This window comes from Amphiprion ocellaris, chromosome 2, assembly GCF_022539595.1.
Source record: "Amphiprion ocellaris isolate individual 3 ecotype Okinawa chromosome 2, ASM2253959v1, whole genome shotgun sequence".
NCBI lineage: Eukaryota > Metazoa > Chordata > Actinopteri > Pomacentridae > Amphiprion > Amphiprion ocellaris.
This window is the reverse complement of record NC_072767.1, coordinates 6,681,996-6,697,267: the sequence shown is the minus strand read 5'-3', so window position 1 is coordinate 6,697,267 and position 15,272 is coordinate 6,681,996. Positions and strand designations below refer to the sequence as shown.

Genomic DNA, 15,272 nt, shown 5'->3' with positions numbered 1-15,272 from the left:
TGCATTTGTTCTCAGTGTTTAACTCCAGGGCTGCACAGTGGCGTAGTGGTTAGCACTTTCGCCTTGCAGCGAGAAGGTCCCTGGTTCGCGTCCCGGCTTTCCCGGGATCTTTCTGCATGGAGTTTGCATGTTCTCCCTGTGCATGCGTGGGTTTTCTCCGGGTACTCCGGCTTCCTCCCACAGTCCAAAAATATGCTGAGGTTAATTGATTATTCTAAATTGCCCATAGGTGTGAATGTGTGAGTGCTTGTTTGTCTATATATGTAGCCCTGCGACAGACTGGTGACCTGTCTAGGGTGTCCCCTGCCTTCACCCGAGTCAGCTGGGATAGACTCCAGCCCCCCCCGCGACCCTAGTGAGGATTAAGCGGTGTATAGAAAATGGATGAATGGATGGATGTTTAACTCCACAAAAGAGGTGTCAACATTGTATGAGATTGATGCATATTTTAGTCTTGCAGCCAAATATTTTAATATTTAGTGCATGTGTGTGACCATCACCAGCCCTCCCTGAAAGCTAAGCAGATATTCTTTATTAGAATTCCCTATGATGAGCCAGGGAGGGCAGTGCTACACCTCAGTGATGTGTGGGGGAAACAAAGACTGGACAGGATGAAACAGGACGAACAGGATGAAAAGGGATAGAAAATAACAGGTGGTGCTATTGCAATTAAAGATTGTAAGGTGGAGTGTTATTCCCAACTACTAACTGCCCATCAATAAAAAAAAAGAAAAAAAGAAAAAAAAAAGAAAAAAGAAAACCAACACAAAAGAAAGAGATTCAATAAATAAATAATTAAACAAACGGTACTGAGCACCATAATTGTGGATGTCTTGATAGTATAGAATAGAATAGAATAGGCCAGAAGAGGATACTAGTGAAAGAGAGAATGAGTTTAGGATAGAGACTCTGGAGAGATTCTCAGCACATTCTGGTGGGTCCCATCATTCGCTGACAATGGGACTCGGCAGTAGCTGGCGAGACCTGATCAAACATGCAAGTGTGAAGAACCCCGAAGTCCAAAACAGCAATCACGGCAAGGCATATTTCAAGACCTCACACCAAAAAAACAGCAGAATTTGACTTTGACATGCTGAAGACTGTGACTCAGTGGATGTAAATCATGGCCATATATTCTGGGACTCCCCTACACTGGGTTCATATTGGACTGCATTCACAGAACATTAAGTACGATATTCAGGACTGAAATACCCCTGAACTCTGAGAGCCTTTATCTGGCCACGTTCTGCCTTTAAAGCTGAGGATATAAATCTGCTGCAGGCTCTTCGGTTAAATCCACCCTCATCTACACTGAAGACTGCGACTGCATCGTTTCAGAAATATTCAAAATGGAAAAGCTGATTTTTCTTTGAAGATCCAAAAAGACAAATTCCATCACATTTGGAACAAATGGATTAAGTTCATAAGCTGAGTGAGAGCAGCCTTTGTTTGACTTCACCTGATTCCATCTGTGAGAACAGCAGCGGTGTTCAGCTCAGTTCATTCTGATGTTTAGTTACCGTATTTAACAGAGTTAATCAAACACAGGTTTACCTGAGAACAGGTACAACACCTGTCCTCTACTCAGACCTGCTTCGCTGCTCATATTCAGGAGCTTCATGAACTGAACTGAACTCTCCTTTAAAAACTGAATATTTCCTCAGAGGCCGAAGGATGTTTGATTAAATCATTGTTTAAATGAGGAGCTGCAGCTTCGGTTCACAGATTCAAATGTCCTCCGAGACTAAAGACAGAATCAGTACTGAGGGAGGACGAGGTTCTTATGGAGAACAAGCGACTGGTTTGTTTGGAGGATTAACTCGGTGAAGCTTTAAAATGTAAATCTGCTGTGAAAGGAAACAACAGCGTGTTGAGTCAGAGAAGAAGAAGAAAAGACAGAGAGGAGTGAATAAAGAGCATAAAGAGAAGCTCTTCGCCATAATTACAGCTGCTCTGAACATTAACAAACACTGTCTAATGGAGTTCCTGCTGAAATCAATGAGCTGCTTCGATCCAACAACAAACACTTCAAACACATTCACTCAATGAATCCGTCATGGGTCTGACCAACACTGATCTGCTGGAACTGAATCAGACTCACCTGAGGATAGACTGCAGCCATTAAACAGGATCTCAGGTTAGTAGGATGTAGAAGTTGCTACAATTTATGTTTTTTGTCATGGTGGACGTTTTCTGTCATGTTGGACGTTTGTTCACATTTTGGCCGTTTTCTGCCATGTTCGACGCTTTTTGTCACATGGGACAATTGTTGTCATTTTTTAAGCTTTTCTGTCTTTCTGGACGTTTTTTGCCATGCTGGACATGTTGGACTGTGGTCGTGTATGTATGGTGTTTTTCCTGTGCTCTGTGTGTTTTCCTCTATGTGCCAGTCTGATATTCAAATAGAGCTGTGCAGTATCACTGCCGGAGTTGGACGTCAGGATGTCAGGTCGGCGCACGATTGGTTGGTACCGCGAAGGCCGGTACTAAAGGTGGAAGGATGGCATTGTCTCCGGGTCAGAGGGCATGCGATCCATCCACCACTGATTCCAACCAGCAAACATCCAGCACAATTCGTTCATTGTTTAGTAAACTGTGAGATATATATAGAACTATGCATTGTAGGAGTGAGCTGCCATTTTTGGGTTAACTGGGTTTTTCTCATGTTAGGTTAGCGAGGTAAGACTGTGTTTTTCTTTTACCGGGTTTAGTTTTTGTAGGCTAGTTTTGCTTAACAGATTAGTGGGGTTTTTGTTTGTTGTTTTGGTTGTGCTCCCCCTGAACTTAAGTTAAAACACTACTTTGTTTTTGTTCAAACCACATCTTTCATTAGCTCATCACCTGTACTGTAAATAAACACTTCGTTTTTCTGAGATAATGTGTGTTGGTTGCTGCTTGGATCACGTTTGAGCACCCCTAGGCTGGGCGTAACAAGGTGGAATAGGACATGAAGGTACAACAGTCCTGTAAAATAGCACTAAAAGGGCCAAAAATTATAAACTGTATCACCTCCCAGTAATCAGATTACTTTTGAGGGAAGAGTATTTCCTCTGATGAACAACCAAAAACAAGACAGACCAGAAATACACAAGGAGGGAGCACCACTCAGACCATCACCTACAACACTGCTAAACACCTAGCATTGATTTTAGCACCACTGGTAGGAAACACTCATCACATCCAGGATGAAACATCACTCTTCACATTCACATCGGAGGAGTGGAGTCAGAAAACGCCTCCTGCAAGACAGAACCAACCTCCTTCTGCTGCTGGACCTCTGCTTGACCACCATCTACTTCAACTAGAACAAAGTCTCTCCAGACAGAAGCTCATCTGGTCCATTGGTTCTCCAGGTTCACCCATTGTGGACAAACTCCACATGGAGGAAGTGGAGAACAGAGCTCTGATTTCAGAGGTTCAGATATGTGGACGACACCTGGGCCAGAACAAAAGCCCAAGAAGTAGATCCTTCATGGAGAACACCAGCATCAAGTTCACCAGGGAAGACATGAAGGATAACCAGCTGCTTTTTCTGGACTCCACTGTGCATGTTGAGGAGAATGGAAGCCTCACCGCTGAAGTCTACAGGAAACCTCCACACAGACCAATATCTGCTGATAGATTCCCACCACCCACTGGAACATAAACTGCTTTCATCAGAACCTCAAAGCACCGGGCTGAGAATGTTCCTTCCAACGCAGAGGGAAAGGAGAAGGAACACTCCCATTAGGACAGCACTGAGGAACTGTGGCTACCTGGGCCTTCTTTAAATCTACAAAAACATTGAGAAAACACAACAAACAGCAAAGGAAAGAGGAGGAACAGTGTTGTTCTACCAAACATAGCTGAAGTATCAGAAAAACTCCAAACATAACATCCCGGTGTACTTCAGGCCAAAGACTGGTTCATCCCAAGAATAAAACACCAACACACAAGGGAAACAAGGGAATGAAATCTCATCTTTTTAGATATAATGTTTCTCTGCAATTTCTGCACTGCGTAAATAATCTAATCTTAAACTGCCCTTATATGTGGTTCTAAAATGAGCTGTGAACAGCAGAACTGTCTCAGTTCTGGACCTATGGACTGTGTCTATCTATGTCTGCATCATGGCTTCACATGGAAAAGAACTGAACAAAGGAAGTGAAAAATCTGACTGAGAGACTCAACAAAGATGGAAAAGAATCCAGGAAGATCAGTGAGCAACTAAAAACCAGTGAAGCACAGAGTCAGCAGTAATCAGGAGGTATAGAACCACTAATCATAGTACCATAGTACCACTAATCAGAGCTCCTAAAATGACTCCACGGACAGTAAACTACTTTCACAATCGAGCTGTAAAAACAGACGGCAGCTGCTTCAGACTTGGCTCAGGGGTTCTCAATGGAAACCAGAATAAGTGTGAAGCTCAGACAGTGTGAAGAACACTTCAGAACAGCAACCTTTATGGATGGAGGACAACAGCTAAACCTGGTTGCTGCTCAGAACTAAACTTCCAGATGAAAGTTTGCTGAAGAACATGAGAAGAAGCCTGATGGATGTTGGAGAACACTGTTTGGTCAGATGAAGATAAATAAGTTGGGCTCAGATGGAGTCCAGCATGTTTGGTGTGAACCTGACCAAGACTACCACAGTGAATGCATAGTCCTGACAGTGAAGCATAGAGGTGGTGGTATGATGATATGGGGCGGCATGAGGTCAGAAGGTGTTGATGACATTTCTAGATGAAGGTCTGATAATAAACCAGAACACTGATGATGAAGTGAACGCTCACCTGGCTGCACAGCGACACCTGGAAAATGTTCCCATCACTTCCTCCACAGAACACAAAGTACTCGCTGGGGTCAAAGGTCACCGACATGATCTCCACATCGAAGAGGATGGACAGCAGCAGCTCTCCAGAAGATAATTCCCACACCTGTACAGGTAGAGAACAGCTGAGGTCATCTTCTCAAACCTCGAAACACACTCGGAAAAAAAAGGTTCTTAAATGGTACTCATAAGGCTCTCTGGTTCTTCAAAGCACCAACACAACATGAAGAAGGTCTTTATTTGCTTCCTGAGGTTCACTGAAGGCTCTTCATGTTTATTGGAGTTCTTTGGTTCTTTGGCAGGTCACAGCATGAGATCAGATTAATTTCTTCTGGATTAATTATTTGGTCGATAAAACATCAGAAAACTAAGAAATGTTCATCACAGTTTCACAACTCACTGACTGGCACCTTAGAACATGTTGTTCTGTTAGACCAACAGTCCACAACCAAAAATATAAAATATGTTCCAGCAGAAGGAACCTAGAAATGCTGTAAATTTCACTTTTCTGCATTAAAAATGACCTCAAGCTATTATCAAGTCCTGTTATCAAAGTGCAACCAGACAGGTCCACAAATTTGTCCAAAATCAAATGAAATAGCACAGCATCACTGCCAAGGATCATTTTTGATTCCAGTTAGCACATTTAGTGCTAACTGGAATCAGATTAACCAAACAGCACAACATAAAAACATTTAAACTAAACCTGTTCAGGTTCTGCGACAGAAAACAGCTGGATCAGTTTGCGTATACCTGCAGTTATGTTCCACATGGTACTGACTACAGGGGTCCCTCGGTTTACGACGTACAGCGTTTCGTCATTATGTGGAACTAGTTGACGAGCAGAGCGGATGAATACGTCGTCACGAGGCGCTGTAAGACAGCTTTGTTTACATTCTCCCGTTGTACGCCACCTTGGATTGTGCTACATTCACTAACTTTTTGCCCTTCATTATGGCTCCCAAGCATCAGACTCTTCTGATGCTTGGAAGAAAAGGAAAGCCGTCTCCATGGAAGTGAAATTAGACAGAATAAAACGTTCTAGTTTTAAAAACAGTGCAACATATTCTGTTCTTCTTGTAAAATGATTCATACATGCATGAAAGTTGTTGGTATGCATGACTTTTCCAAGAACTGATTGATATCATGATGCACATAACAGCTTTGTTTACATTTTTGCCAGAGTTCCGACTTAAACCGACTTCAGTCGATCCATAAAAACGGTACTCCAACATAAGTCGAGGACCCCCTCTATTTGGTACAGATTAATCAGCTTTTATTTCATGGATCCTTGTTTTCCGTCTCGTTTCTCTGTGCTTGAAACTTTTCCTTCTACAAAGTAAACCAGCCTGCAGCCTGGTTCTACCCAGAACCTGGAATCAAAGATCGGAACAGCAGAGATGCATGTTTGGAGGAGGACTGAGAACATTTGTTTTTCAACACCAAGTCACAGAGTTCTTTAAAGGTTTCTTAGGTGATGGAAAAGAAAAAGACTACAATTTGATTATTTTGTTGTGACTTCAGTCAGACAGTTTTTCTGTTTGTTCCTCATCTGAGAACAAGATGGTGAATATATGGAACTTGTTCATTTGCTAAAAACTCAGATGAGAACATTGTTTGCTGGTGATGTGACAGAATTCAAGTTTTTTTTTTTTAGAGAAAGCTAAACTTGTATCAATGAAACATTTTCTCTTATTTTTGAATGTGAACCTGTTTGTTGCTTTTTCTTGTTTTTTGTTTTTTTTTTAAGAGTTTTCTGTTTTTTATTCATGTATGAAACATTTAGTTTGACAGTGGAAGCGGAACTCTTTTTCACTGCATTTAATTCAAAATTATCCTCTTAACTGCCTGTTAACACTTGAACTCATTTAGTTTTAATTCTTTTTTTATCTTTTAGCTGTTCTAATTAATGCGTTTTTCTGCTGTTTCATTTTGAATAATGCCATCTAATCTGTGTGCTGGTCACTGAACTAGTCAGTGCTATTACTGTAGATTTAAAGCTGCTGCTCTGGCTTCTCTGGTGTTTTTGTAAATTTGTCCTAAAATGCAGGTTTATTAGTGTTTCTGCAGACTCAGCTTCTGTTCCAGACTCATTTAAACAGATGATGATTTAAAGCAGCGACACTCGGCGGCTGTTCAACACCTCCTCCATCCATTATGATGTCACAGCGAGCTGACGTGTCATTACCCAGGCTCCGCCTCCTGTGATTTATGTCGGGGGGGGTTTTACCAAAATTAAAAAGGGATCTGAGGAGACGCTCCACGTTTAAAGACATTAATCAGGTTGATCAGAGGTGACTGGTGGCATCAGCGTCTGATTGGTTCCTTTATTCTGTTCCTGAGCAGTGAGCTGAGCTCTGAGACACAAAGTCCGAACCAGAAGGATCTGAACACATTTAGGATGAAATAAAAGTTAAAGTTTAATCAGGTTTGCAGCAGCAGAGAAAGAACTTTGTAAAAGTCCAGGACTTTCAACACAGAATCCAAATTTTAGCTCCAACCTAAGCTCCAAAAGTAAATGGACATTTAAATCACTGACATTCAGTGAACTTTTTTATGGTGATCTATACTTTTTCTGTTTTGTTTTTTTATTGCTCCACTTCTGATATTTTCTCCCTCTTTGTCCTTATTCTAGTTCTCTGGCAGTCGATGCTGCTGGGCGGCATGGCACAGGGTGGCAATGTCTGGACGGAAACAGTCTTTGAGTAGGATTCCTCTCTGGCAGTCCAGCTCTCCTATGAAACCATACCAATAGATCACAAGGCCAAGGCTCTTTAGGTAAAATCAATAATCGTGAAGCAGCAGGTGAGACGTGAACTCTTTTCCACTTTGAAAGTTCAGTTTCTGCTAACAGGCTAATTCTGTTAGCATGACATGATGATCAGCTTCAATAAAAACAGATTTCATTTCATTTGTGTCTGTGTCCGTCTTCGTGACCTGTTCACCTGGTTACCTGTCTGATCGTCATGACGACAATCAGTCTGACAGACAAACAACAGGTCAGCATTATTACCAAGAACCTCTGACCATAAGAACCTCTGAATCTTAGAACCTCTGAATCTTAGAACCTCTGAATCTAAGAACCTCTGAATCTAAGAACCTCTGAATCTTAGAACCTCTGAATCTAAGAACTTCTGAATCTTAGAACCTCTGAATCTTAGAACCTCTGAATCTAAGAACCTCTGAATCTAAGAACCTCTGAATCTTAGAACATCTGAATCTTAGAACCTCTGAATCTTAGAACATCTGAATCTTAGAACCTCTGAATCTTAGAACCTCTGAATCTAAGAACCTCTGAATCTAAGAACCTCTGAATCTTAGAACCTCTGAATCTTAGAACCTCTGAATCTTAGAACCTCTGAATCTAAGAACCTCTGATTCTAAGAACTTCTGAATCTTAGAACCTCTGAATCTTAGAACCTCTGAATCTTAGAACATCTGACCGGAAGAGACGTTACGATACAATAAAATAATAAGAAACAAACCTTATTCTGAGAACATTCCGTTTTAGAGCTGAAAGTCTGAAACTAAACCTCATTAACATTATATTCACGATTAAACCATGACAGAAACACAAGAAATTCACAAACTGCCAGAAAACAAACAAACAAAACCAGCGTCATGAAGAAAAGCACACAGATTATACGGTTTCTGATCTAAGAAACAAGCTGCTTTCCCACAATGCACCAGGCTCAGTGTCTGATGCTGCGTTCAGGGACAGTGGGAAACAGGACTTTCAACATGGAACATAGAAAAATGAAGCAGCGGTAACAGTGAGCTGAGCCTTACAGAACAAACTTCAGTTCACCTGCAGAGTGGAAACATCAGTTAGTCTGAAGGTGATGAAGACGAGCAGCTCCACAGTTTATCAGAACGTCGATAACGTCGCACTGTTTGTTTGTTTGTTGAGCTGATAAACAGAAGTAAACACAGAGGGTCACTGTGACCCATCAGCTCTGTTTTATATCAGCAGTGCTGCAATAGCAAACATCATGGATTTAAAGTTTGGTGTTTATTTGATCCTAGTAGCAGGTTTCTGGTTGTTCACACCTTTCTGGCATCTCTACAGAAACCGACCTTTTTCTTTTGTATTTGTCCTAAAGTCTCATTTCTCCAGCAGACACTGACCTCTGCTGGTGAAATCTATGTACTACAACACAGCGTCTAAACATACCATTGTCTCCTCTTCCTGTAGATGTTTTTCTATCTCCATGTTTCTCCTCAGATGTTAAAAGTCTGAACTAATGTTGTCTCCTCATACTTCTGTAGAGATTCTGAGTCATCCAGGTCCTGATAGCTGTAAGAGCTTCAGGAGAAACCAACTGGAGGTTCCTCGAGTTGGTTTCTCTTTTCTCTCACTTTTTTGTCTCTCTTCTCATTTTGTGTCTCATTTTCGTCATTTTAGGTCTTTTTTTTTGACGTTTTAGTTCATGTTTTGTAATTTTGTGTCCCGTTTGCATCACTTTATGTCTCCGTGTGGTTGTTGTCTCCTCATCCTGTACATGTTTTTCTATCTCTATGTTTCCTTTCCAGACTTTTCCTCTCTACTCTGCTCATCAGCTGTAGAAAGATGTTTCACCATGCTGAATGGATCTCCAACCACTTGCTGCTCTGTTCACTGTTTCTGAGACTTGAACAAAGTTTGAGCCGTTGTAGACAAGTTTTTAAGTCATTATAGACACATTTTTGTCATTTTGGACAATTTTAAGATTATTTTGTACAAATTTTAGATACATTATGGTCTCTTTTTTTCTGTTTTTTGTCTCGCCTCTAATTTTGTGTTTCACTTTGGTCATTTTAGGATATGTTTTTGTCATTTTGTGTCTCGTTTTTGCATTTTGTACCTTGTTTTTGTCATTTTCTGTCTCATTTTTGCCATTTCGTGTCTGTTGTTGTTTTGCGTGGTGCTTTTGTCGTTTTGCTTTTTTTTTTTAATTATGTCATTTTGTGTCTCTTTGTGGTCGTTTTCCCTCCTCAACCAGTAGATGTTTTTCCATCTCCATGTTTTCTCTCTACTCTGCTCATCAGCTGTAGAAAGATGTTTCACTATGCTGAATGGATCTCCAACAACCTCCTCCTCTGTTCTCTGTTTCCGATTCATGATTTTCTCTACAAAAGTCAGGATAAACATCCAGCATCACCTGGGCAGGTGTGGGCTTAGTCTCACCTTGACAGTCTGGTCTAAGGAGGCGGTGGCGACTCTGGCCTGAGCTCCCATCAGGCCGCAGTGCAGGTCTGTGATTGGCAGAGAGTGACGGGACAGGATGTGGCGAGGCTCGGGGGCGTGGCTTAAATCCAGATGGACCACACTGGAACAGAAACAAAGAACAGTCGGTCCGAATCACAGCCTCCTCCAATCACAACAAAGATCCAACACAGTCAACCAATCAGAGGCCAGTCTGAGCTGCTCCTCCACCAGTCAGAGGAAAGTGTGTGTGTACAGGTGTGTGTGTACAGGTTAGTGTACAGGTGTGTGTGTACAGGTGTGTGTGTACAGGTGTGTGTGTACAGGTGTGTGTACAGGTGTGCGTTACCTGGACAGACTCCACACCAGAGCCAGGTTGTCTTTTCCTCCTGAAACAAAATGGCTGCTGTCGTCTGTGAACTTCACACAGGTGACGTCCTGATAGTGACGACTGAGGACAGACAGCAGTTTACCTGTGCACACCTGACCAATGACAGAGTGGACATCACTACACGTGAACCAATCAGAACAAAACACGTTAACAGAACAAGGTGTCCAATCAGAGGACAGACTCTAACTGTAACTGGTTGTCATGGAAACAAGACGCTTAAAAGAAACTAAAATTGGAGAAAACAAACTTGTGAAAAGAATAAAAATATGAAATTAATAACACAGGAGAAGAAGAAGCAGCAGAGGCGGAGCTTCCTCACCTCCCACAGGTAAACGGCCTCGGCCACCCCAGCAGCCAGGAAGAGTCCATCATGTGAGGCGGTCAAACAGGTAACCACACCTGGACACACAATCTTCTGCTGCAGCTGATCCTGAACAACAAAGGAGCACAATGAAGACATGAATTCTCAGACTGACACGTTTAGATTCTGTTGGATTCTGACTTCAGTTTGTTGATAAATGCATCGGAAAAAGGTTCTGGAGATTCAAACCCAGAACCTCCAGAGATCAACAGCAAGTTTCCTAAAAATTAAGGTTTAAATCAAAAATATTTTATGCAAATACACTAACTAGAAAGGGTTGTTCCTGAAGAAACCAAACTGTGGAAAAATTCTGTTCTGCTGCTGCTCATCGTCCTTCTGCTGGTGGAGGAAACACTCTTTCTTTTATTTCTTTCAACCAATCACAGCCGCTGTGGGTGGAGCTAAGACAGGAAGCAGCTCCAGTGTTTCCTCTAGAGCAGGGGTGTCAAACTCACCTTAGTTCAGATTCCACATTCAGCCCAGTTTGATAAATATAGACAAAAACACAAGTGAGACGAAAAGGAAACACAAAACGACAAAAAATGAGACAAACGACACAAAACAAAAAAAGAGACAAAAAATTTGACAAAAAAGTTATAAAGCAACAAAAAATGGACAAATGACACAAACAAAGACACAAAAGGACAAATAAAGAGACAAAAAATTATAAAAGCGAGTAACAAAATGATAAGAAAATAGACAAACAACACAAGCCAGAAAAAAGGAAACTCAAAACAACAAAACTTAAAAACAAAACGACAAAAATAAACGAAAAGAGATAAACAAAAGTCACAAAAACAAGACAAAATATTACAAAAACAGACACAAAATGACAAAAAAATTAGACAAAAAGTTACAAAGTGACAAAAAAAATGGACAAACGACAAAAACAAGTACAAAAAAGACCAAAGCGAGAAACAAAATGACAAAAAATGACACACAACAGTTACAAAGCAGAAAAAAAACACAAAACAACAAAAACGATACACAAAACAATGAATACAGCGAAACACAAAATGATAAAAATTAGACAACAAACACAAGGGAGACAAAAAGGAAATGCAAAATGACAAAAAGGACAAACAAAAAGACAAAAGTCAGACAAAAAAACACAAAAAACAACAAGACAAAATATTACAAAAACAAGACAAAACAAGAAAAGAACAATGAACAATCTAGTATTTTACTTTCTGAACAAAACAACTTGTCATGGTCGAGCAATTATTTTAAATTTATAGTTTTACTAATTTACAATCTGCAGTTAATGTCTTCTCTGGAATTTTTACACTTTGAAGGCCAGATTGGACCCTCTGGAGGGCCGCGTTTGGCCCGCGGCCACATGTTGGACACCCCTTCTCTAAAAAATGACGGTGGAATGGTTCTGGTGGAACATTTGCAGGGAGACCAAAAAACATCAGAGCTTCCTGCCTGTATGATTTAAATTCTCGACAAAACTTTGGTTTCACTTTCAGTTTCACTTTCAGCTGTTTCCTGCCTGGAGTTTCACGTTGCTGTTTCTGTAACGAGTCAGATGAAGTGGCTCTGATTAAAGCTGCTGCAGTTTTTTAACAGTTTAAAGAGTTCTGCAGACGTCGAGAGGAAACTAATTCTGATCTCAGTCAAAACCCCAAAGTTCTTTTAGTTTCATATGAACACCCTGGAAGCTGCTGGTAGAGAAAACTTCTGGTCTGTTCCAGCCTCCCATGGTTCGTGTCCAGGAGTTTGCATGTTTTCCGATTTCAACACAAATAAAAGATAAATTAGTCTCCAGCAAATACAAGAAATTTACGCTCGTGAGGGTGAGATTTATAATTCAGTTTGAGAAGTCAGTCTGTTTATAAAGAAGGACCAGCAGTTTCAACGGGAGGGGCTCACATGCACCAACAGGAATTATCATGAAAACATCACCAAACTGACCAACATTAGAACAGAAACGCTTAGATTATGATTTAATTTGCGGCTAATTACACTATTGAGCCACTATATCTTTACATAGGTGCAAAATAACATCTATATTTCTTAACTATAGATAGATTGTGGTGTTTTCTGTCTCATTTTTCTTTGGTATCTCACTTATCATTTATTCTTTTTTTTTGTTAAATTCAGCAGAATTTTGTCATTTTGTGTCTTGTTTGTGTATTTTTAAGCCTCGGTTGCATCATTTTCAGACTCATTTGTGTCAAATGTTTTGTTCAGTTTTCACCGTAACCTTCTATCAACAGTCATTCTTGTTTCTTCTTCATCTAATATTCAAATCATTCAGTTTAGAGTGATATAAAGTCGTATTTTCTATCATTTTTGTAGGGATTTCCTCCTGAATATTCCTGTTACTCTGATAAATTCACCTCATAAATCACACAACAGACTCTTAAGCTCAATAATTAAACCTGTCAGGTTAATTTTCTGCAGGAGAAACTGTGTGCCGAATAAATAACGGAGAAAAATGGATCAAATCTGCAGAACGTTCAGGAAATTGAACATTTAAAAATAAAATAAAATGCTTTAACATGTCAAATCATTGGCGGTATTTTAGGCCTTTAATTGGGTCTGAAGGTAAAATATTAAATATTATTATAAAATCCACAGATATATGCTGTAAACAGCTGGACTTTAAATCCGGGTTCGGGTTATGTTTTCTAACTAACCGGGTTCGGGTTAAGTTAACGGGGTTCGGTGGATGTTCTACGGGCCGAATTCACCGTCCGGTACCGGTCCGTCCTTTGGTCCGTTTTTACCCAGAAACAAAAGCGCGGTGAATAAAATGGCGGCTTTTTGAACGGAGTCTGGTCGGGCCGGTACCGGTACCGGACCTGCTGGTGAGGGGAGGCCGGTGTGAAGCAGGTCATCGGCTGCAGCCGCGTCCAGGTGAGTCCTACCTTCCTCTGGATCTCCCACACGTTGATGAAGTTCTTGCCGAGCTGCGCGGACAGCAGGTATCCGCTCCGGAGCACCGCCAGACTGCGAGCCGCGCTGCTGCCGCCCCGGTAGGACAGTAGGCTGGAGCCAGAGTGCGGATCGAACACGGAGACGTTCCAGAGCTGAGAACCGGAGTCGCTGCTCAGAACCACCTCCAGAGGAGCAGCCATGTTGGCTCACATCGAACCCGGCACCACGCCGGAACCCGCGTCATCAGCGCGTCACTTCCAGGTGCACTGTGGGAAATGTAGGAGGAGGAGAGACGACACGGAGAGACTGAACTAAAACCCAAACATTTATTTTCTCTGTAGAGTTTACATCAGTTTATTAAAGATTTAATTAAAACAGCCGCAGAATCATCTGCAACATCTGTATAGCTAAATATTTTATTATTAAACATCTGTATAACTAAACATTTCATTATTAATCCTCTGTATTATTGAACATCTGTAAACATTTTATCATTCAACATCTGTATTATTATACATCTGTAAACATTTCATTATTAAACATCTGTAAACCTTTTATTTTTCAGCATCTGTATTATTAAACATCTGTAAACATTTCATTATTAAATATCTGTATACTAAACATCTGTATTATTAAGAATCTGTATTTTTAAACACCGGTATAATTAAACATTTGTATAGTTAAACATTTTATTATTATACATCTGTATTATTAAACATCTGTAAACATTTCATTATTAAATATCTGTATACTAAACATCTGTATTATTAAGAATCTGTATTTTTAAACACCGGTATAATTAAACATTTGTATAGTTAAACATTTTATTATTATACATCTGTATTATTAAACATCTGTAAACATTTTATTATTAAACATCTGTAGACATTTTATTATTAAACATCTGTATTATTAAACATCTGTAAGCATTTGATCATAAACATTTGTATTATTAAACATGTGTAAACATTTGATGATTAAACATCTGTAAACCTCTTATTTTTTAACATCTGTATTATTTAACATCTGTAAACATTTTATTATTAAACATCTATATAACAAAATAGTTTATTATTAGATATCTGTATAAGCATTTTATTATTAAACATTTTTATTATTAAACATTTGTATAATTAAACATATGTATCAAACATCTGTATAATTAAACAAGGGCTGCACAGTGGCTCAGTGGTTAGCGCTGTCACCTCATAGCTAGAAGATCCCCGGTTTGCGTTCTGGCCTTCCTAGCATCTTTCTGCATGGAGTTTCAATGTTCTCCCTGTGCATGCGTGGAGTTTCTCCAGGTTCTCCAGCTTCCTCCTACAGTCCCAAAACATGCTGAGGTTAATTGATGATTCTAATTTGTCTGAAGGTGTGAATGTGAGTGTGATTGTTTGTCTCTATGTGTAGTCCTGTGATGGACTGTTACCTGTCCAGGTGAACCTTCACTCTAAGTTAGCTGGGATAGACTCCAGCCCCCCATGACCCTAATGAGGATTAGGTGCTGTATAGATGATGGATGGATGGAAATCTGGCGGTGTCAGCAGGTTCTAAAAAAGATTAAGTAGCTTTGGTAAAACATTCATTTTTAAAATATTAATAGTATTCCATTTACACTGTGTAAAGCTCCAGTTCCA

The 15,272-nt window shown here is 40.2% G+C and overlaps 1 protein-coding gene across 1 annotated transcript in view; it reads right to left on the bottom strand.

The window, feature by feature from the left end:
* Positions 1-13,877, bottom strand: part of wdr18 (WD repeat domain 18) — a 33,316-nt gene extending 19,439 nt beyond the window's left edge. The window contains exons 1-5 of the mRNA XM_023264168.3: positions 13,626-13,877; positions 10,708-10,818; positions 10,347-10,480; positions 9,980-10,121; positions 4,775-4,918 (exon numbers count right to left, since the gene is read on the bottom strand). Coding sequence (XP_023119936.1) covers positions 4,775-4,918; positions 9,980-10,121; positions 10,347-10,480; positions 10,708-10,818; positions 13,626-13,835 — 741 coding nt within the window. The 5' untranslated portion in view covers positions 13,836-13,877. The remainder of the gene's footprint in view (positions 1-4,774; positions 4,919-9,979; positions 10,122-10,346; positions 10,481-10,707; positions 10,819-13,625) is intronic.
* Positions 13,878-15,272: the final 1,395 nt, after the last annotated feature.